Genomic DNA, 24,000 nt, shown 5'->3' on the forward strand with positions numbered 1-24,000 from the left:
CATGCGCTTCTGCGAGTGGCAGAATGATTGGAGGCCCCCCCTGGGTGTGGGGGTGTCTGGTGGCACATGCTTGCGAGGTCCGCAGCAAAGCCCACGCTCCTATATTTAAAGACGAGCAGCAACAGTGGAGCTCGCATGTCTGACTGACCACCATCGCGACTGACCACCAGCAGCAGCACCAGCTCCGCCACCAGCACGGCCGACAGCGGCAGCTGTCTGCTGCTCTGGGTGTCACATAGCAGGACGGGCCGCTCCTGCGGTTGTCGCATTAAAAGGGACAATAAACAATCAGGGTGCACAAAGAGGGCTGCGCATTTACAATTTGTCACGAGTGGTATAATGTAAGACTGTTTGTAACACGTGCTTGTGTGTGTCTGTCTGTGTGTGTGTGTGTGTGTGTGTGTGTGTGTGTGCGTGTGTGTGCTCTCTGTTTTAGCCCTCAAGAGACTTTTTATATTGGTTGCTATGCTCAGAGGAGGGGTGGGGGTTCTTATAAAAGGCCGGCGGGGACCTTTGTTACTACGGTAACTGTGGTGGTCTCTGCCAGGGAGTGGGGGGTGTCTGTGGGGGGGGGGGGGGGGGGGGATTAGCCAAGCAGAGGATTAGCGGAGTCTAGCAAATAAAATAATGAAGTGAGGCAGTGTGGGAGAGAGACACTTGGAGATGGAGAGAGAGACACACAGAGGGTTAGAGACAAGGAAGCAGTCTGGGAGACAGAGAGAGAGTGTGATGGAGAGAGGGTGACGAAGAGAGGGAGACGAAGAGAGCAAGACACATGGAGAGACGGAGAGAGAAAGAAGGAAACCAGTAATGGGCGAGACACGAAGATACTTGAAGACCCACTGGGGAAGACAGCAGAGAGAGCGAGAGACATAGGGGCACCAAGAGAGAAGGAGATGGCGATAAAAGAAGTAGAAGGAGACATGAAGGACAGTTTGGGGAAAGATTGAGAAAGAAAGAGCGGAATAAGGAAGTGAAACAAGGAAGTAGTGTGGGCAAATTATACAATAGACATGGCAGCTGAGAGGAGATGGTGCACCTGGTAAACGAAGGGGTGTGTGTGTGTGTGTGTGTGTGTGTGTGTGTGTGTGTGTGTGTGTGTGTGTGTGTGTGTGTGTGTGTGTGTGTGTGTGTGTGTGTGTGTGTGTGTGTGTGTGTGTGTGTGTGTGTGTGTGTGTGTGTTCCACTGATACATAGAGTGCTAGGAGAGGGAGGTGGCTATGCGGGAAGTGGGAAGGGGCCAGCCACGGTTGAGGGGTGATGTTTGGCCTGTTTTAAAAACCCATGAACTGCAGAGAGAGGGAGAGAGATAGACAGGGAGAAAGAGAGAGAGAGAGAGAGATAGACGGGGGGAGAGAGAGAGAAGCAGCGCTCAGTGCCGCGTGGCGCTGCAGCACAAACCACATTAGAGCAAATGAATCTATTCCACCTCCTGACTGTTATGGTTGCTCCCGCACACAGGCCCCGCTGGTGGGGGGGGGGGGGGAGGGAGAGAGAGGAGGGGGAGGAGAGGTGAGAAGGGAGGGAACGGGAGACAGAGAGGAGAGCTAGGGAGGGTGGGAGAGAAACAGACAGGGAGTGGTGGGAAGAGGAGGAGAGGTGAGGACAAGAGAGGAGAGGAGGGAGAGAGGGAGGGGGGGACTGAGGAAAGGGGGGTGAGCGGAAAGGAGGGGAGGGAGAAGGGACATCATTGAGGGGAGGTGCAGGAGACGGAAGACGGGGAGAATGAGGTAGAACTGCCGTAATGACGGGAGACACAGGATGGCCGAAACAATGTCTGTGCGTTGAGGATCAGAGGATGAACCAGTAGAGCTGAGGCACTCTGAAGACGAGGGCTCTTCCAGGCCTCCTCCCCAGCCTCAGCCACCACCACCACCACCACCACCAGGCTGTTCCCTGATATTGTGTTTGAACACCAATCAAAGTCTGAGATGTGCGGCTTAGCGGCGGACGTTTATCCTTCCCCTGGGAAGCGAGGGGGGAACACCGTCAAGTCCAGAATGTAATGAGAACACAATGACGCCATGATGGAAACGCCAGCCCCCAAAGAGGCTGGGAGTCTCTCATCCTTACAGTGCAGGGGAACGTCTGATGCACTGGACAGTCTTATCGACTGATGAGTGCACAGTGGGCAGACGATGGTGGATATCCAACCCTGAAGTCTGCAGTGAACCAGTGGCCTTCCTCCCAGCCACTTCATCATCATCAGTCTCTTCTTTCTTCACATTACCCAGCTGTTGTTCTTTCTTCTTAGCACTTTATTTGTTTCCACAGTTACCTTTTACTTGTTTAAGAGAGAGAGAGAGGTCATTAAGAACACTTCTTGTTTATAACGGCGGACTGACGTTTCACTGTATGCGCAGGAGAGAATAAAGAGTGAAAGGGAAACAGAGGAATGGAGATGGAGGCGTTTGGACCAAGAGGGAAAGAGAGTTTGTACGTTTTGTAATTACTCCTTGATGTGTGCTAGGAGTAGAGAGCAATAATCAAGGAAAAGGGAGAGTTTAAGAGAATGGGAACGGGAGAGTTTAAGAGAATGGGAAAGGGAGAGAGATTTCAATTTATTTTGGTTTGTTACCATATTAAGATTCATAGCTCACGCCCTTAGCTCTTATTGGGGGGGGGGGTGTAATATACTCTGGGTAATCGGACGTGTAATCCCCCTGCTGTACACCTCTGGTAAGAAGAGTAGGGTTCGCTGAGATGTTTAGGAAACAAACACAACGTGCTCATCCTCAGGCCTGTGCCCTCAACCTACCGAAAAGAAAAAAATAAGTATATGTATATTCTTTTTTATGCTTCATGATGGAGTGACATAGACAGGGAGGTATGATAGACGGAGGGGGGGACTTGTGATAGCATGCAACCAGTCTCAGTTAGCCAAAAGACCACTTAGAACATCAATAGCTTTGTATAACATGCTACTAGCTACATAGCGTAGCCTTAGCACAACCTGTAATTGGAGGATGCACCTCCTAACAAAGTAGGTTGAGTTAATTACTCCCTCTCTCGACCTTAGAGGTCCCCGATCTCGTAAAGGACAACCCCCAAAAGGTAATGCGCCCTGGAGTGAGCAGGCACAAAAAAGAGAGAGAAGGAGGGCGAGAGAGAATGAGAAAGGCAAACAGTCTCTTTTTTGTCCTTTTTCCAAACCTTTTCTTTTGGGACGTGGGGGGGACACTGTGTGTTTGTGGCAGGGGGAGGGGTTCATCGATGGGATCCAGGTCAGAGATACCCCCGCCTCCTGCGGCCCACCAAGGGAAGGTCAAAGGGGGGGGGGGGGGGGGGGGGTCCCTCGTCGTGGTCCAGGGAGCTGGCCTGCCTCCGAGGGAGATTTGTAGCACTTTGTAGTGACCTTCGAGAGCTTTAAAGGAGTCCTCTACGGGCCACTGATTGTGTGTGTGTGTGTGTGTGTGTGTGTGTGTGTGTGTGTGTGTGTGGGTGTCTGTGTTGTTGTGCGTGTGTTTTGGTGTGTGTGTGCGTGGTATTTGCATTTGAGGACAGAGGTGGTGGGCAGTTGGAAGAGGGAGTCCTCTAGTGGTTGCTATGTGGCACTGCAGTCTGGAAATTCTAAGGCCCTTATTAACACTCAAGCTATGTTGTCTGGTTCACTGGAAGTTAACGCTTGCAGTTTTAAGTAATTATGTCATCCGAGCAGGCTGAAAGATAATTTCCAATTGATCACAACACTGTTTTGTGCTCTATTTGTTCTTTCTGCAAAAGTGTTTTTGTCTTTATTAGCTCAGGAGGTAAATCTTGTTGATTATCAACTTGAAAGGTTGCTTGTTCAATTCCCTGCTCCCCCTGGCCAGCCTGTAGAGAAATCTTTGAGCAAGATATTCAACAAGCTGGTTGTCACCTGCCGTGTTGACACAATCGTTATGTAGATGGATGACTGTTTGCAAGGAAGCATTTGAGGCATACACGTCTTGGCACATTGAATGACTTTAAATGGCTAGCAAAGCGCTATTTAAATGCTGTCCGTTTATCATGTAGGATAAGACTTGCCAGAGTGCACTCTGGGTAATACCACTTTGCTAATGTTGAGGCTCAGGGGATTAGTAAGACACTCGTATTCTCAGCGGTTCCTTTGAAGTTTCACCTCAGCGACGAATCGGAAGGAATTCAAGCTTTTGTGTTTACGTGTGTGTGTGTGTGTGTGTGTATGTGTGTGTGCGTGTGCTGTGTGAGTGTGCGAGTGTGCACGTCAGTGTGAGCGCCTCCGAGATGTGTGATCCCTCTGCTATTACGCAAGCACACATTTCCTAAAAGCATACCTTTTATATATTTCCATGTCTCCCTCTCTCACCCTCTCTCCCTCTCCCTCTCAGCGGGGGATCTAGGTAAATCCTTTATCAATTCTTTGCAGCACTCTCTATACATGCTGACCTGAGGCTCTCTCTGTCTGTCCTCCTGTATATCAGCAGTGGTTGCGGCTGGTATGGTTCTCTACTCAGTACCTTGGCTTGTGTTGGCACTGAACTGAGAGACGCGTCGAGATAGGAAAGGGAGTTCTAATTGAAGAAGTAGTAATGTGGTTCCTTTTTAGACAGCCTCTTAATGTAGGGCCGTGCCTTTACTGTTCTTCAACAACAGTCAGAGAGAGAGTGAGAGAGAGAGCGAGAGAGAGAGAGGGATGAATAGAGGGAAGAGATTAAATTTAAGCCCATTGACATAGTCCACAGACACATTATCCAAATTTGGTCTGCAAAGTGTGCAAGCTAGCCGTGAAGCCATTTATTTAAGTGCAGGCCTAGGCAGAGAAGGTTGTGTTTGTGTGTGTGTGTGTGTATGTGTGAAAAAATAAATAAATATATATCTTTGAAATATATAAAGAATCATAATAATCAGTGTTTGACTTACAATTTTCCCCAGCAGTGGTCCTGAGGTGTGTGTAAAGTGCACTATGCTGATGTGCGTGTGCATGATGCTGATGTTTGTGTGTGTGCGTTGGCGCTGATGTCCGCGTGTGAGCGCGGTGCTGATATGCGTGTGCGCGTTGCTGATGTGCGTGCGTGTGTGTTTGTGTGTGCGTGTGGTGCTGATGTGCGCGTCTGTTTTTACGCAATGCTAATGTGCAAGGTTCTGATGCCGGCTCTAGTGTGATCACTGATTCCATTTTTGTTGCATTGTTATCTCCTATTTCAACAGAGGAGATAACAATACAGCAAAACTTTGTGTTTGAACAAACATTTCCATGTGACGTACTTTATTTGTGTTGCGTTCACAGTGTAGTGTCAGAATAATAATTGAAAGCGTTTTACATGATACTCCATGATGCTACACTGTCAAAACAGTAAAGCGACAGCGCTAAATACTAATACTACGTACCGTTTATCAGTCGTCTTTGACAATGTGTGTGTGTGTGTGTGTGTGCGCGTAATCGCACAGGTGTTTCCCTGGCACCCACGTTTGCACGTAGGATAACACTACACCCGCCCGGGTGTGCCGTCGCCCGGGCCACCGGCGACCACACAGGGTTCACTCTGGAGTCAGGGCTTTGTCACAAAGCTGTCAAGCTGGAATCTCTCTCTCTCTCTCTCTCTCTCTCTCTCTCTCTCTCTCTCTCTCCTTCTCTCTCTCTCTCTCTCTCATCTCTCTCTCTCCTCACTCTCTCTCTCTCTCTCTCTCTTCTCTCTCTCTCTCTCTCTCTCTCTCTCTCTCTCTCTCTCTCTCTCTCTCTCTCTCTCTCTCTCTCTGTGTGTGTGTTCCTTCCCTCTATTTAAACTTGTGCACTATAAACTCTGAGTGACGGAAGCATGTGTATGTCTTTGTGTGTTGTTTGTTCCTTATTTGTCCTACCCTCTTGTCTAAACTGTGAACCGCAAACCATGACGAGTGACGGTGGGAGTGACCAGTGTGTCTCTGTGTGTGTGTTTTTCTCTCGCAGAACAGAGGACCCCTTTAATGGCTTTCCGGTAGCGCCTCCACCTCATCAAGATGAACACGCTACCCTCCATGGACCGACACATCCAGCAGACCAATGACAGGCTGCTGTGCATCAAACAGGTGTGTGTGTGTGTGTGATGAGTTCAAACTAAGTTTAGAACACCGGTGAGCAATTGTGTGCGCGTGCGTTAGTCTGTGGGTGTGTCCGAGCTTCCAATTCCACCGACAACAGATCCCGGGAGTATGAAGTCATGGTGTCTAAAGAAAACGGAACAAGACGATTTTGCCTTTGAACCTCTCTCCCCTCCTTTCGTCTCTTCTCTCCTTACCTTTCTTTCTTCTTTTCTCCACTTTCGTCCTCTCCCTCACTTTCTTCTCTTCTCTCCTCTCTTCTCCTCTCCTTTCTTCTCTTATCGTCTGTTCTCCTTTCCTCTCCTCGCCCCTCCTTTCTTTCCTCTCTTCTTCTATCCTTTCTTCTCGTCACCTCTCCCATTCTCTCTTTTCATCTCATCTCATCTCATCTCACCTCTCCTTTCCTGTCCTCTTCCAAGCACCTTATAAGGTCATTTTGGCTGGGAGGGAGAGAGGGAGAGAGGGAGAGAGGGAGAGAGAGAGAGAGAGAGGGAGAGAGGGAGAGAGGGAGAGAGAGAGGGGGAGAGGGGGGGAGAGGGAGAGGGAGAGAGAGAGCGAGAGCACTGTGAACAAAAACAAACAATCAAACGGTTCTCCATTACAGCCTCTGCCTCCAACATTCCACACAGTGACTGAGGTGTTCTCTCCACCCAAGTTAGCTGGTGTCTTGTTCCCGTCCGCTCCCAGCGCCCGCGTTCCCTGACATCTCCCTCCGCAGCGTTGGGGTTTGGAGCTTGCTGCTTCCCAAGCTGACAGATTGATGGAGACGCCACTCATAGAGACAGACAGACAGACTGATGGGCGGACAGGCAGACAAATTGAGAGTCAGACTAATGCGGAGAGAGGCAGAGAGACAGACTGGCAGGCAGAGAGGGAGAGTGATGTCGGGGCTCCCAACTCCTGCTTGCTGTCTGGCCGGCAGTCTAGTAGGCCGGCCTGTGACTGGATGGCTGCGGGTGGACTTGTTTTGTCCGCTGTGCACGTGTGGATGGGCATTCATCTTCCCCGACAGCCATTTGACACCACGCGTTTCAGTGAAGGAGAGGATAAAAGGGCCTAGGGTTCGGTTGGGGATTTTTGAGGTGACATTCTTTCTTTCTTCTTATTGTTGTTGTTTTCTATCAGCCTTCCCCCTTGCTCCTCACTATCACCAGCTGCCGCAGCACATGCGGGGTCCCGTGAAAAGAAGGTTAAAGTGTAAAGTAAACAAAAGCATTTAATGTCCAAAAACTTGCGACATTCTGAAACTGAACGGCAGTTCACAAAGCTTTCTAGTGTCTTTCACACTCCGCAGTGTCCGTTCCCGCTTTTGCCCGAGACCTCGTCTCAAATTGCAGGCTTAATGTCAAGACAAATTGGTTATTTGCATCGTTTGTTATGCAAATACTAGTGTTCAGAACAACGCAGTGCCCGGGCCTGCCTGCCACACCCACTGCTAGAAGGCACTGGTCCACGTACAGGAGGGAACTGCTCGGCAGGACACCAAGTTCTGGACTGGGGTGGTTTTTTCTGTGTTTTCTTTCTTCCAAGAAAGCAGTCGCATGTACCAAATGTTCCTGATCCCTTGCTGGCTCCAGTAGCCGAGGAAAAAGAGGACAGACCACATTAGTAGAGAGAGAGAGAGAGAGATGTCTGGCTCCTTTTCTCCTCAGGTCAAACCCTTCTACTCCTTGCCACTTCCTCAACCTGCGGCTCCTCTTCGCGCCGTTCTGAACCGCAAGAGGCAGCAGAGTCGGGGTTGTTTGGGTGTTTGACTCTTAGCCGAAAGGTTCTGGATTCAAACCTCTGACTAACCATGAGCCAAAGCCCTGAACTCTACATAGTTCATCATGACGCGTTCTAAGTTTCCCCGTTAAGTCATTTGGGTAAATGGTCTGCTTAATGACGAAGTAGTAGCAACCATTGGTAGCAACAGACAGAGCCCATTTATGTCCTCATCCCCTTCTCGCCACATGCAGTCCTCTTTCTCGCATCATCCAATCAGAGCTGTCAGGCCTTGGACGCTACTGTGAGATGTAGCTGTGGGGTCAGAGTTCAGGGCCAACCCCCTGCTGGTTCTGCTCTCTTGAGTCCTGATTGGACTCCTCTCAAGCGTCAATAAAGCCAGATTATATCATTCATCTACAGACACCGGCGACCATCCCCACTACCTGTAACGACACCAATGCTACCCCCACCACCCATTACCACCACCACCGTCATCACTACCTCCCAGCAACGTCACCAAACCACCACCACCACCAGTGTTGTTTTTGGCAGGCATTTTAGATTTAGTTTTAGTCTTAGTCTTTTTGACGAAATGCTTCTTAGTTTTAGTCCCATTTTAGTCATTTCTATCTTTGAAAGTTTTAGTCTAGTTTTAGTCTGACGAAAACTCAAAAGGTTTTAGTCTAGTTTTAGTCCGACGAAAACTACGCACACGGCACTGCCGTGTGCGTGCAGGCGCAGCTGCGCGCGAGCGAGGCTTTTAGTGTGTGATGGGGGCGTGACTGTTAGGACAAGCAGCTGGCTCCATTTCTGATGCCTGAGCTCTTGATTGACATTGCACGCATATTATAGTTGGCGGGAAAAAAGCATGTTTTGAAACTTTGTTCGTCCACTCACTAACAATTTAGTCTCGTCTAGTTCTCGTCTGACGAAAATGTCTACATTTTTCGTCACATTTTAGTCTTTATATGGCTTTGGTGACGTTCGTCATAGTCTCATTTTCGTCATGGAAAAAAGGGGTCTGACGACGTCATTTTCGTTTTCGTCTTGCCTGACGAAAACAACACTGACCACCACCACTGTTATCACCACTTCCATCACCACTCTCACCTTAATTGCTACCAACCCCCACTGCCCCCCCTAACACCAGCTTCACCAACAACAACATCATCATCATCAACGCCAACACCATCACCACCCACCCACACCCACACCCAACACCCCCCCACACACACAATCACCCGCCCTCATTCCCCTTCTTTTTTTGGGAAGGATCTATTTTCTCTGTCTTTCCTGCATCTCTCCGTCGGCCCTCTGTGAGAACCAAGGAGTCTGTGACTGGCACCACAATAGATAATCTTCACACCACAAAAGATGAACCACTCGAGACCAGAGGGAACCGACGATATCATTGAGGCTCTCTGTGGATGTTCTCTTCTGTGGGCCGGCCTCGAGTCCACTGTGATTGGGTCGTCCCTTTTTCGCCGGACCCTAAGCTTTCTCTTTGTGAGCCTTCGCCAAAAAGCTGGTCCCCCTATTCAGAAAGCGCTCACCTCTGCTTGCCCTCGAAGGACAATGAGCCCCAATAAGCTCCAGCGAGGGGAGGGCCTCCAAAAACAAGACGCTTTGATACTTTCAGAGTGGACCTCCTTCCCAGCCATGTGGACCGGCCACAGTTCTGCGGCACTTCAGCCCCATTAACCTCCTTAGTCATGGGGGACGCAGAGCCCGGGTCTAAGCCCAGCCCTCCCTCTCCTTATGTCCTGCTGGTCTTCAGACCCCGGTGGTCTGAGGCCTCCTCAAACAAGAGAGACGGCGAGAGATTAAATACCGATGTATTGAATCATCGCACAGAGCCACCGCAACCCAGCCGGTTGTCAGGCCCGTGGAACAGAGCTCCTCCAGCTGGGCCTCAGTCAGGTTCCGACAACGGACCCGACGGTGCTGTAGGGAGGGACGGGGGGAATCAAAAGTGTAGGACTGTTGTTTTTGCTGTGTGAGTCATACGGGGGGAGGTTGAGCAAGGATTTGAGACACACAGAAAGAGAGAGAGAGAGACAGAGAGAGAGAGAGAGATGCCAAGAGAGATTAACAGGAAACACTGGCATCATTGTGTGTATATTATGGAGGATGGGATCATCCCCCACAATGCACCGGGGGCCCTGACTGGGCGTGGATCAGTGGGGGGGTGGGATCAGGGTCAGGGTACTCATAGGGTTGTGGAGAACTACAAGGAGTTGAATTAAGACAGAAGTGAATTGGGAGAGGCGTTTGTGTTTGTGTTTGTGTGTGTGTGTGTGTGTGTGTGTGTGTGTGCGCACATGTGTGCGTGTTTGTTTTTTTTGGAGGATAAGCTAAGGCATCTACGTATAAATACCCATTCAGCCCGTTTTCTTAAAGGTTTTCCCCAAATAATTGATAATAAAAAAAAATCAAAATGAGATAATGTTCAGCTTCTAACGTGACTTTCCTCCTTGCTTTGTCTTTTGTTTCAGCACTTACAGAACCCGGCCAACTTCCAGACAGCCGCCACAGAGCTGTTGGACTGGTGCGGGGATCCCCGGGCCTTCCAGAGGCCCTTTGAGCAAAGCCTCATGGGCTGCCTGACGGTACAAAACAATAATTATGCTTTCCCTCAGGTTTTTATTCAGGTGCCTTGTTATATATATATTTTTTTAAAAGCACCCCTGTAGTTTGTCCCGCAGACACGGGGCAAACACTCATTAAGTACAGGGGAGGGAGTAAAAAAGAGACAGTGAAGCGATTCATGGGTTTTTGTCTTAACTTGACGTGTAATCTGTAACAAGGAAGACGTTTGAGCCCGGCGTCATAAGGAATAGAACGTGAACTTCAATATATGTCATTGTTTTTTTATCGGATTTTTGGGTTGTGATTGACTAGGAGTGACTATATAAAGACTCATATTGATGATAATTCTGACTGTGGGAGATGGAGTGGGCATAAAACAGCAGGCTAATAGGATGACAAATACTTTATTAATCCCAGATGGGAAATGTCAGTGTCACAGCAGAAAGTACAGAACAGGAATTAAAGGGTTTTGAAAAAGATATCTTCCATCTATTTATCAGCAAAATGTAGTAGAATGCAGTTATCAGAGTTAGGCTAACGTTATGCTAGGCCATTCGGTTACTTTCTCCATCTCCGACGGCTGTGCAGGGCCGTGGCCCTGGCCCTGACGGGGCCAGCGACAGGGGTTACGGCCCTACTCGCTGCCGTGGTCCCTGGCTCCACTTTGCAAGCTTAACACACTCTCTCCCAGAAAGAGATTTAGAAAGGCTGGGCCTGGTCACTCACCTCTGGCTAACCTCTCACTCTCACAAGCTAGTGTTCATCAATCTGGGAGCCGGGCCAGAACCGGAGGCCCTGAGGAGCCCTGGCTAAGGCGTGGGCAAGAATACACACGCACACACGCGCACAGACACACACACACACACACACACACACACACACACACCACACACACACACACACACACACACACACACACACACACACACACACACACACACACACACTCCCTTTATCTATGTCTTTCTTTGTGTCTCCCTCCCTGTCCCTCCTTTTCTTTCTTCTCTCTCTCTCTCTCTCTCTCTCTCTCTCTCTCTCTCTGTCCCTCTCTCTTCCCCTCTCTCTCTCTCACACACACACACAGAGACACACACACACACACAAAGACACACACTTTTTTTGATTCACTCACCCAGGTGGGTCACACTGCAATGAACCCCCTGAAGGAAGGAGAGAAGTGGTCGAGTGGGCAAACGAATGAAAGCTCATTAATGTGTAAATCTGAATACAAGGCTGTTCTTAAAGGCCCCATGAAGACCTATACAGCCAGGCCCACCCCCAACTGAGCCCCCCTTTCAGAATGGGACCATTTTCAGAAGCCAAATAGTTTCAGATTCTGCCAATAGAGTAGCAAGCCCGTCTTATCTGGTGAATTGCAGCCACCGCTTCAAATCCAAGACATTCTTCCAGGTCTGTGTTGTGTTGGGTTCTGTTTCTATTTGTGAAGAGAATAAAGAGCTACTTAATTTGCGTTGTATCTTTTACAACACCGCGTCTCGATGAGGGATTATCCCAGATGAAGGAAGACAGAGGAAACTTGATTCACGCCAGACTCTCGATAGTTACAAACGTGTGTGTGTCATGTCAACACACGTGCACTAAAGGGTTGGTGGGGCCGGGGGTCCACCTTCATCACTGTGATTCGTTGCGTAACAAGAACGTGTGCACAAAATAAATCGGAGAAAAGTCCATTGCGATTCCCTTGCGAGAACCTAGGAACCCAGGTGGGAATCAAACCCGGGTCGCCATTGTTTTTAACTAAATATATTTTGAGTTATGATTATGAGGTGAGGTGTGATGAAATATTAGCTTGGTTTGCCTGTGTGCATTTTGTGGTGATTGATTCCTGGGTCTCACCTGGGAAGTGGGTGTGTCTGAGACACACTACCTGGAGCCTATAGGAAAAGAGATTGGAAAACCTCATTGTTGTGGTTGGAAGGTAAGAGGGCAAACAATTGTCTAACCACATTATTCACATTATTCTTCAAATATTCTACAAATTCACTTTATTTCGTTTAGTTTTTCCTGGGAAGTGAACTGGAGATTTCTGCTTGATAAATGAGTCGGTATCAAGTTAAACACTCTCTGTGCATGCTTTCAAGGACATGTGTGTCAGACAATCTGTGCCTCTTACCTGGGTGGAACAAGAAGGGTGAGCAAAGGGTTAGCCACTTCAGCCATATTGTTTACATGCTTAGCGCATTAGCGTCTTGATCCACCTAGATGAAACTCCCCTGGCCTAACCACAACGATCCACTAGCCAGGAGAGTGTGACTCTCCTGTCACGGCTCTGTGACTCGGTGCTCCTGACTGCTGTGCAGATGGTTGTGTTTGGGCTGCGTCTGTAGTCCTAGTCCTGGTAGTGCAGATTCAGCTCTGGAGCCGTAGACATCTCCCATCTGTCAGCACTTCACCTCACGGCTCTATTGGCTGCACCGCTGTCTCTGGGTTTATTCTGTTACCGCTTTCCTCTTGCCTTCTGCTCGGTGTACGCTATAGAGTGAGGATAATAAGTGTTGTTGTTGTTGTTGTTTTTTTTGCTGGGATATTTTTACCCTGGGTGTGTTTGTTGGATTGTGTATTTAATATATTTTGCCTGACCAATTTTGTACATGATGTCTATAACTGTGTGTTATTATCATCATTGATAACCACAGTCATGGTGTCAGACAATTATATCAGCTCTTTTACACACACACACACACACACACACACACACACACACACACACACTCAGAGAGAGAGGAAAGGATCATACTTAACGCTTCAGTATCACCCTTCCATTGCACACCGACCATAAACCAAAATGTCAGGTCATTTCCCCCCCCTGCCCCGCCCGGCGCCCCACCCGCCTCCCTTCACGCTCCCACCTCCGGCTCCTCCTCCTCCACTGCTGCCGCTGCGTCTCACTCCCTCCATCCTATAACTTGAGTCCTAAGTGCAGCCAGGCAGCCGTGTCTAAAAGGGACATTGGCTAATGTTCCCCCCGCGCGCCGGTTCAGCCGGCTTATCCTGCTCTGTGGTCGGCGGGGGACGGGGGGGACGGGGACGGGAAACCATCGCCTGGTCGCAGACACCGCCAGAATAGCTCTTCCTCCTCTGTGATATGGATTAACTCCTGTTCTTAAATCCTCTTGCCGTGCTCGTGACAATGCATAGGAGCACAGGAAGCGCACATGCACATGCACGCAGACACAAGCGTGTGCACACACACGCACGCACACAAACGCACACTCTCAGAAAGGCTACGACGGCTCTGTGGAGACGATATCATGCGTCACGTTCTTTATTGGGAAGATACCTTGAATGTTTTTTTAGAATTATTGTCATGTCATATAGGCATGCTTAGCCCTCGACTACTACTACCTTATTTTAAATGTACACAATAGAGCTTTCCCTCTATGCTCCGAAAGACACTCGTAGTGGAACCAACACCCTTTTGAATCCCATGGAATGCACCTAGAGCGTCCATCCTTGTTCTAAACACTAGCTGGGTGGGGTGAACTGAACTGCGGAGTTCCGCTCTCAGTTGACGCATGTAGAGCCAAGATGGCCACTAGGTGAGTAGGCCCGCTGGCAGGTGACTCTCCTCCCATCCCTGTGCACTAGATTGGCTGGTGTTGCAGCAGACTGAGTGTGGTTTGGCTCTCACTCTCTCACTCTCTCTCTCTCTCTCTCTCTCTCTCTGAGTCATTCAAAGTCCTCCTTACTCTGGCTTGCTGGAGCAATTCAGACTCCAGACTCCACATTAATTGAAGTTTGTCTGCGAAAGTGCTTGCCTGCACGTCTGAGCGTGTGTGTGTAGCTTGTGTGTGTGTGCGGGTGTGTGTGTTTGCATGTGTGTCATGCAAGTGTCTGTGTATTTAGTGTTTTGTGTGTGTTTGCATGTTTGTGCTAGTCTTTGTGCACGTAAGTGTGTGTGTGTGTATGTGCCCTACTCTGTGTGTTATTTAAGTGCCTGTGTATTGAGTGATCTGCATGTGTTTCCATGTGTGTGCTTGCATGCGTGTGTGTGTATGTGTGTGTGTGTGTGTGTGTGTGGTTCAGTGTGTCCCTAGTAAAACGCATCCAGATGCAGCCCAATAGGAGTTACCCAAGGCTCTGACTATCAACGCGCCTTTAAAAGCCGAAAGATCAAATCTGCTTTTATTGTGGCCTTTTTGTTTTCTCTGCATTCATTATTCATTCAAATAGATAGGGTATTTTATAGCACTGAATATTTAATCATCTCTTAGATGGATTAATACATACAGATGCCACTGCTATAGATCCTGAATGAATAGAGACGCACCATGCCGTGGAGACTCCACTCCCATGGCTCTTATGTGTTTTGCTCTTATTTAAAACATGCTTCAATATGTTCCCTTCAAGAGTAAACATCTCCTCCTCCAATGGATGCGTATCCCCGAGGTGTTGGCGTACACAGTCTGTCAAACCACGCGGGATCGCTCCTTCCTCCATTCATTTTTTCCATCTATCTCTCCGTCTTTTCCCCCCCCCCCCCCCCCCCCCCTGCCTCTCAATCCAAACCCGGGGTGTCATGGAGAAGTGCTGTCGGGTATTGTTTGACTCCCATTGTCGATCTGATGAGCTCACGCCTGATACCTACCTGCTGAGAATAATCAGCAGAATCCTGTAGACACCTGTCAGATATGAACACGTCGCGTTGGGATATAAAAGCATCTGCTTAACAAACGAAACGAAAGGTTTTTTAAACGACGCTAGAAACGCTGAGACGAGTGAACTCAGATTGCCACTGAGAGGGAGATGAAGCGTGACTGATGACCCCCCCCCCCCGTCCCTCTCTGTTCTCGTGTCCCCCTCTAGGTGGTGAGTCGGGTGGCTGCCCAGCAGGGCTACGACCTGGACCTGGGCTACCGGCTGCTAGCGGTTTGCGCCGCCAACAGAGACAAATTCACCCCCAAGTCCGCAGGTAGGACCCCCCCCCCCCCCCCCCCCCATCTACCGCTCTCTATGAGATGTACTGTCGCTGCTGTACACACACACACACACACACACACACACACACGCACACGCACACACACACGAGTGATGCCTTCATATGTTTAGCTTTTTTCCTCGATTCACTGCGTGTGACCCTCGACTGATCAAAAACGTTTTCCTCAAGTGAATAAATATGTCATAGTCGACTGAGTCATCCGGTGATTGAGCACCCTGCAGCATCAATCTATCTCATTTCATTATGATTAAATATGGTATAAAGCAGTCCCGTACATCTCCTTCCTGGTTCCATTCAGATCATGTGTCTGTCAGTCAGCGTATATATTACACTTGTGCTCCAGCATAATAAAAGGTGGTAAGTGGTCATGTGCAGCTCACCTGGCAGAGCAGGGTATGAGCACTTCTGGGGTTCATGGTTTGATTCCCACTAGGGCCACCTCGTGCCAAGAATGTAATACATGCACCTACGGTATTGAATAATGCTTTGGACAGAAACGGCATGTACAGTTTGATATAGGATACACTTGGGCAATACGTGTGCAGGTATAAAAAGACATGTGCTAACTTCATTATAAAGTGCATCAGGTACTGTATGTGCCTATGTGTCCAACCCAATGGAAGTAGAGGCTCTTGTGTTCGGGATGGAGGTGTTGGGTCTGCGATACTACTCAGACAAGAGTATAGCTTCAAAGGGGAAGTCCTATAACCCCCAGCCCTGCCCTGTTACATGCGCTTTGCTCGTGTATTAGGGTCTTTTGACTCTTTTGTCGTTTCATGCTCAATCTCAAATCTCGGGGCCTCAGACATCACACGTGAGCCTGCAGTGCATTATAGTGTCAGGTATTTTTAGTTCCCATTGAACTTTCATGTGCCATCGAGACTGTCCGGGACGGGTGGCCACCTTAGGAAAGCAGTCTACTCGACACACTGGGTTTCAGCACATGTGTACCACTAACTGGTGCAGGGATGACAGAGAGGGATGGAGAGGTAGTTCAAGGAGAGAGAGCCAGAGAGAGACGGAGAGAGGAACTGAGAGCATAATAATGATGGAGAGGTAGTCAGAGAGAGAGAGAGAGAGAGAGAGAGAGAGAGAGAGAGAGAGAGAGAGAGAGAGAGAGAGAGAGAGAGAGAGAGAGAGAGAGAGAGAGAGAGAGAGAGAGAGAGAGAGAGAGAGGAGAGAGAGAGAGAGAGAGAGAGAGAGCATGGCACTACATAGAAGGACAGAGAAAAAGAGATGGAGAATACAAAAAAAGACATGGAGAAAGGAAGATATGTCGACAAAGAGAGAGATCGAGGGAGAAACGGGGGAAGGGGCAACAGCGGAAAGGGAACAAGAGTGATGGAGGGAGAGGAGAGAGAGAAGCAGCAAGTGAGCTAATGCTCTCTCCTCAGACATTTACCCATCAAATCCAATTTCCCCTCCGATCCTTTGGTCGTCTCCTCAGACCCCCGCCTCCTGAAGCCCATCTGTTCGGGTGTGTTTGTCAGAACATGTGTCTGTCTCCCAGGCTGTCAGGTGGAGGGGGATGGAAGATGGATGGCCCTGAAAGGTGTTCATGATGTGGGGTCGGAGCTCACTCACTCACCCTGGCAGCCAAAAGCCTCTCGGCCACTGCACCAATAAAACCCTGTGTTTAGACGTTACCTAGGTGACAGCAGTAGCCCCGCCCCAACTTCAGGCCCTGAAACGATTGAATGTGGTAATGTGCTTATCTTATATTGTTGTAGATCATTAGTTCAATCTTAACGATTTTCTAGCTCTAATGGTTTTATGCAAAAAAAATTGCTTCAGGACATTCTCATTCGATTTTGAAAAAGCGTGAATGATGTATATTTTGGATGGCACGGTTAACCGTTATGGTCCTTGAATAATTGTATTTACTTTTCCCTGTGTCATATAAAAAGGCTTTTAATGGTGGACATTTTCTCTGCATGATTCGTTTTAAAACTCTCTCTGCTTCTGCCTGAATATCAACTTTCATTCGAGACGGGACTCATCTTGTCGGAAAGGCATCGTAAATGAGCAGACAGATGTCAATATTGCGTGGCTGTTTCCTGTATCTCTCCTTCCTCACCCCCCCATTTACTCCCTCCACCTCCCCTCTCTCTCTCATCTCCCTCCCTCCCTCCTCCCCTGTCCTTTCTTCCTTTCCTCTCTGTCCATCTTCCTCCCTCCTCCCTCTCCTCCCCCGTCTCCCTTCCTGATTTCTTCCTTCCCTCTCCCTCCATCTCCCCCCCTCCCTCCCTGTGTGGATTATAGCTAATGTGATTGTCAGCCAGCCTCTGCTGCTCAGTCTCTGGGTCTACGGGCCGGTCCTGAGCCTCACAGAGTGAATCATTGGAGAGAGGGAGGGAGGGGAGAGAGGGAGGGAGGGAGGGAGGGAAGGGGACGGATGGACGTTGATGGTTCTGGGATTCAATAGAGGACAGCTCTGTGTTTCAGGAACGGCTGTTTATACGCACAACGCAGGACACAAATGTGAAGCTGTGCTGTAATTAAAACCGGGAGGTGGGGGGTGGAGGGGGGGGGGGGGGGGGAAGAGGAAGGAGCAATGGGAAGGCGAGGGCTAGGAAAGAGGAGACGTGTTGCCGGCGGTCTTGCAGCGAGGAGGCGCGGCGGGGGCGGGCGGAGGAAGATGATGTCTCCTTGGGTAGCTCTTACTCACCGAGCATCCGTCTTATCTCGGTTACACGAGCGTCTGTCTGAGCGGGCAGACAGAGGGGCGGCGGAGAGGCCGGCACGTGCGCTGTGGGACGTGCACGGCGGCCCACGTGAGCCACAACACCAGAGCGTTCACACATGCATGCACCCGTTTAGGACGCCGACCGCATTAACCAGTAGGACCTAGAAGAGTGTGAGGAGAGCTTTGAGGCGGTGACATGTTGTTTCTAACTATGTTCATTCAGACATAGAGGAAATGTACTTCCACAGACATTTTATGCATTTCATGGGCATTTGCATAACGTGTGTGTGTGTGTGTGTGTGTGTGTGTGTGTGTGTGTGTGTGGGGGTGGGGGTGGGTGGGTGGGTGGGGGTGGGGTGCCCATGTATGAAAAGTGCTTCCACCAGCACTTTTCCCTGACAGCCAGTGTGGCGACAGAGAGGCTGGACCTCTGACACCTGAGAGCCCAGACAAAGGCCAGGAGTCTGGGATGCTCTCTACAGCTCCCTCGGGCTGGAGGTGGGGGCTGGGGGGGAGAACCAGACTTTTTAGACTGCTGATCAATCACATTAAGGATCAAGATGGTATCAGTTAAGTTCATGAAGCACTTATTGCCGTCAGTTCATCATAGACAGCGGCTGTGTAGTAGCTTAGCCGTTTGATTGTTTGAGTAAGTCGTTTTTCTCTCTTCATTATGCCATCAAAAACCGAAAGAAGTTCAGGAGAGTGAAGGGTTGGAATTTAATAGTTCACTCTTATTTCTCCAGTGCCCAAGACCCCCATGATGGGTAGAATGAGACGGCCAGAGCATGGCAGCAAGACTTTAAATAGGCTAAAGGGAAACTGTGAACAAATATTTGAGTCTGTCATTAAAGGAGAAATCTGGTGTAAAATGGATCTGGGATTTGTTTAGCATGATAACGAGTTGGAATGTTCGTTTGGGAGCAAAAAAGCGCGTATAGACGCATTCTTAAATTGCCTGTTTTTAGCCGATTCTACCAAAACGCTGTTTTTAAGACTCGATAGGTAGATTGACGAACACAGAGAATGTGACATCCGTCAACAACACGCAAGCTCTGTGTTCGCCAATCTACTTATCATGTCTTAAAAACAAGATGGTGTCGACGGGTGAACTACTGATGGTATTGTGTGTATAAAATGTCCTTTTTAATAAACAATCTGTACACTTACAAAGTTATCAATGCCTCGTTTTATATGTTAAGACCCTTATTATACTCCCAAAGAAGTGTCGGGCTACTTTAGCCTTTTAAGTTTTTACCATAACACATGCCCCTATCGTTCAAAGTTTATAGCGTTTTGATAGAATCGGCTAAAAACAGCTAACCTAAGAATGCGTCTATGTGCGCTTTTTTGCTCCAAAACGAACGTTCCAACTCGTTATCAAACCAAACATATCCCAAATCCAATTTACACCGGATTTGTCCTTTAACCAGCATAGGATATTTTTGATATATATATTTTATAGCTACTGATCATTTACTTTAGTTTTATTGACTTCATTTATTATATTAGCCAATGTTTCAATAATCACAGGGGAAACTGTAGCTGTTGATTGAATTAAAAAATTACGTTTCTGATATTTTAAGCAAGAAAACACTGCAACATCGTAGGAAAATACTCTTATTGTAGCCGTTTAGCTGTTATCAGATCAGGAATAAAGGTTTTGGTCCATCTGGGTCGTGTGCCCTCATATTGTGGCTAGCAAGAGATTAGCCAGTCGCTCTGATCCAGTCAAGAGATTTGTCTGCCAATAGATGAGCCAGCATAAGCACTGTTAGCGTCAATGTATTATGTAGAATGCTAGCAGATAACCATGGCCGTGTACGTTATAGGCTTTTGGCTTTGAAACTAGAAGACAGTTTGTAAAGCACACAATAATCAATGTGAATAAATGAGATGAATGGCTTTTAAGTCAAATCAAAGCTTTCCATTAGTCATATAAACACAAATCTTGATTAATGGCCAATAATATCTTGTTCTTGATTACCAATGCCAAAGTTGTATATTTTGGTAGTTTTAAGCCTTTTTTTTTACACTTTAATATTTGAGGAAAGTGTTGGGGTCCAACTGTAATGATTAAGGGTCGACAAGAAGGAAGTTTCCTGCATATTGGCTTGTGGAATATACAGTAATTAATAATATAGCTTGCCATCTATGTGTCAAAATTACAATACCCCGTTTCTACAGACAAACAAAGCACCTTCACAGTAGCCACATGATCTATTGGCAGCGCACTTAAACATTACATTGTTTAATATTGACAGTTCAAGTTCATTTTCTATCATCGAAACCGAGTGACGTGAGCTGGTTCTAAAATAGACAATGGGTAAAATCGGTGACGTGAACCAGGGTGTGTTTTACAACACCTCTACCTGTTAAACAGGTCTCAATAGCGTGTCCTTAATAGGGACAGGGTGCTGGATACATGAATGCCAGCGATGTTAAGCATTTTCTCACAGCCAAACTCTCAGGTTCATGTGTCGAAGGCGTTGAGTGTTACTTACCAGCCTCACTTGTAAGTTGCTTTGGATGAAAGACTCGGCTAAACGACGAAATGTGTCAAGGAATTATTCTTGAGGGATACCTTATTTACTATTTGGCAGATGCTTTTATCCAAAACTACTAAATTCAGATACTTGTCATTCAGGGGCGCGTGGGAGTTAAACAATTTGTCTGGTTTGTAATAACTTTGTGAGTTTTTTAGAAGATCATTTGGCTTCAGAACTCCAATTTAAATCGGTGCCATCATATTGTGTTTCTATCATAAAATAATTATCACAATTTAACTACTCTGCTCGGATAGCTTATGTGTTACAATAAATTTAAAAAAAATCACACCCTCGCTATGATTAAAACACAATGTTCAACGGTTTAGAGCAAACACAAAAAAACTGTTAAAACAGTTGGAGAATCCGACGGATGGCTGGAGTTGCCGTGGCGATGAAACATTGGAAAAGGAGTGAAATAAATATGGCTGTCAAACATAGAAATTCCAAGAAACATGGCACAGCACAACTTGGGTATGCTGTCAGCGAGGAGTAAATCAACACGGTGCGCACACAGGGCAATCTGGAGTGTGACATCAGGAAAGCGACCAATCAGATGTATCATGTCAGGGAGTCAGCCAATCCCCCCCCCCCGTGTCACCAGTGACTGATGGTGAACTTCCAGAGCTGTAACCCATAGCTCTGGAAGTAGCTATAGTAACAAAAACAAAACGGAGTAAGCGGACTACACAAATGTTCGGGGTCTAAACGCACACACACACACACACACACACACACACACACACACACACACACACACACACACACACACACACACACACACACACACACACACACACACACACACACACACACACACACACACACACATCTCTAATCCCTCCATTTCACACCGCAAACCAGGGGTTACCAAGCTTCTTAAAGCCAAAGCGTTTAAGGTAGGAGAGAAGATGTGTAGGCATAATAGGTATTTGTTACTGACCCAATCAACCTTACAGACTTTTATATTTAATTACTGCTGAGTAACAGCAGCGTACTGAATTATTAACAGGATAGCAGGTTTATTTTTAGCGAGCAGGCCCTCTCCTCTGACACTGTCGTGGATGATGAAATGCAGCTGCAACCCAAAGCTACCTTTCAATAACTTCACTCTCAGGTTCATTGGGATTCAACGAGCGAGCCAGCTGTAATTGGATCGGTTTACACTTTGAAACGTTAATTTAACTTTTATTTCTCTAGCGGAGCCGCTGGCGTTCGCAGTCTTTTTTGTTTTGTTACTGTAAGCAAATTATTTAAATGCCGCAACGTTAGGTAGCAAGCACCTCCGACATCCGGAACTGTCTTCAACCCCCCCCATCCAGCCCCCCAAAGCCCTGACTCGCACTATTATAAACCCAACAATGAACCTCTTGAATGCATTTCATGTGAAACGAACCGGGGCAAATAAGGATAGGATCCACACAGACAGACTGAGCAGAAGACGAGATGGAGTGTCTGAACCCATCTCCTGCTTTTCTTGAGCGGGAACGTGATTGTAAACATATTGTTATGGTGGAAGGGCTTGCTGAATCTTGATTCATTCATTTATTTGTGGTGGAAAAATGTGTAACGGCCAGGAAAACATGTTTGTTTTAATGCTAGATACCAAGTCAGTTAGTTGTTAGTTTCGTAGTTTTTATTTTTATAAGCTAGCTAGTTAGTTTGTTTGTTAGTTAATTTATATATTTTTTATTTTGTTTATCTGTGGAGGATTGGGGAACCATGTCACAATACAGTGTTAAAACAGTATTGTTATTCAACTAATTTACTACTTGACTGACTTTAAATAGAATATCTCTTCCTAACTCTATTTCTCGTCCGCCCTCCTTCCCGCCCCCTCTTCTCACTTTAACTCCCTCCCTCTCTCTCTCTCTCTCTCTCTCTCTCTCTCTCTCTCCCTCTCTCTCTCTGTCTCTGTCTCTGTCTCTGTCTCTCGCTCTCTGTCTCTGTGTGTCTCTCTCTTGCTCTCTCTGTCTCTGACTCTCTCTCTGTCTGTCTGTCTGTCTGTCTGTCTGTCTGTCTGTCTGTCTGTCTGTCTGTCTGTGTGTGTGTGTGTGTGCGTGTGTGTGTGTGTGTGTGTGTGTTTGGTGCCCTTGGCTCCTTGCCTAACGTGTTTAAGCTCCACCTATTCTGCAAGTTTGCAATGTGAGCCGGCAGCAGTTTCTCAGCCTTTCTACCCTCAACGTTGGCACAGCAGTACTCTAATATTGTCAGAGTATATGAGTGCGTGTTCAGACTTGTTCTAAAGTTTGTATGTTTGCGCATGATAAGGTGTCTGTGTGTGTTTATTGATATGTCTGAGTGCAGTGATGTGTGTGTAGTGTGTGTGTGTTGTCAGAAGGAGAGAAACACAGCGACCCCCCCGAATAACAGGACCTCATGACGCAGGTGTGGAACACTTGCTTCCTGCTTCCTGATATCCTGCTCTCTCCCTCTCCATCCTCTGTTTGTCTTGTTGGTCCTTCTTCTCTAAACCTCCCTCCCTCCCTCCCTCCCTCCCTGCTTGTCTTTTTGCCTCCGTCAACATCCCTCTCCCACTAAACCTCACCCACTTTCCCTCTCTCTCGGTCTCTCCGTCTGTCTCTCTCTCTCTCTCTCCCCCACCTCTTTCTCTATCTCTCTCTTTCCTCCCCCCCCCCCTCTCTCTCTCTTCATCCCTCTCTCTCCCTCCCTTGTTCTCCCCCTCAGTGGCTCCTGATTTCTGTACAGCAGGTATACAGCAGGAGCCCATTAGTGCAACTCTGCTTTCTGATTGGATAAGCTGGAGTAACCGGGAGACTGCCTCTGAATAATTGATGTGCATTGTGCAGTAGCCGGACAGGGGGAGAAGACGGAGCAGAGAGAGCGAGGGCGAGAGACACAGAGAGGGAGAGAGAGACAGGGGGAGAGAGAAAGAGAGAGAGAGAGAGAGAGAGAGAGAGAGGGGGGGGGGGGGGGGAGAGAGCGCACGAGAGAGGAGGGTTGGGGGAAGTTAGAATGTGTGTGGAGAGTAAGGGATATGTAGTGAGAGAGAGACAGAGAGAGATCGTGGGCCAGAGAGAGAGAGAGAGAGAGAGAGAGAGAGAGAGAGAGATAAGGCAACAGGGATAGAGAAGAGCGAGTGCTCTGAGAGTGGCCACTGGCCTCTGTGAGGGAGCAGGACTATCTGTGACACTTGAGTTGTTCCTCTGCAACATGACGGGGGAGAGATGAGACGTGCATGGACTTTGCTTTGCTCTGGGTAAGTGCAGGTGTGTGTCTGTGTGTGTGTGTGTGTGTGTGTGTGAGAGTATGTGTTTAGAAGTGTGTGCTTGTCTCTGTGTGTGTGTTTGAGTATGTGTGCGTTCAGAACTGTGTGTGTGTGTGTGTGTGTGATTTTGTGTTTCTTCAGAACTGTGTGTGTGTGTGTGTCGTCAGAACTTTGTGTGTTTGCATAATGTGTGTCTTCCGAACTATGAGTTGTAATTTGTGTGTGTGTCTATCGGTGCCTGACCAAACTGCATAGACATTTC

At 47.9% G+C, this 24,000-nt stretch overlaps 2 protein-coding genes across 6 annotated transcripts in view; both read left to right on the forward strand.

The window, feature by feature from the left end:
* The window catches only part of rps24 (ribosomal protein S24), an 86,698-nt gene that overhangs the window by 39,512 nt on the left and 23,186 nt on the right, over positions 1-24,000 (forward strand). The gene's annotated exons all lie outside the window — the stretch shown is intronic.
* Positions 5,744-24,000, forward strand: part of zmiz1a (zinc finger, MIZ-type containing 1a) — a 41,162-nt gene continuing 22,905 nt past the window's right edge. For 2 of the 5 annotated variants that reach the window (XM_060073730.1, XM_060073731.1), the window contains exons 1-3: positions 5,747-6,009; positions 10,224-10,337; positions 15,145-15,250. In XM_060073730.1, the coding sequence (XP_059929713.1) occupies positions 5,941-6,009; positions 10,224-10,337; positions 15,145-15,250 (289 nt within the window). In that variant the 5' untranslated portion in view covers positions 5,747-5,940. Of the gene's footprint in view, positions 6,010-10,223; positions 10,338-15,144; positions 15,251-23,446; positions 23,730-24,000 lie in introns of those variants that run through there. The other 3 variants (XM_060073732.1, XM_060073734.1, XM_060073733.1) reach the window with 3 other exon arrangements.

This window comes from Gadus macrocephalus, chromosome 15 (assembly GCF_031168955.1).
Source record: "Gadus macrocephalus chromosome 15, ASM3116895v1".
NCBI lineage: Eukaryota > Metazoa > Chordata > Actinopteri > Gadiformes > Gadidae > Gadus > Gadus macrocephalus.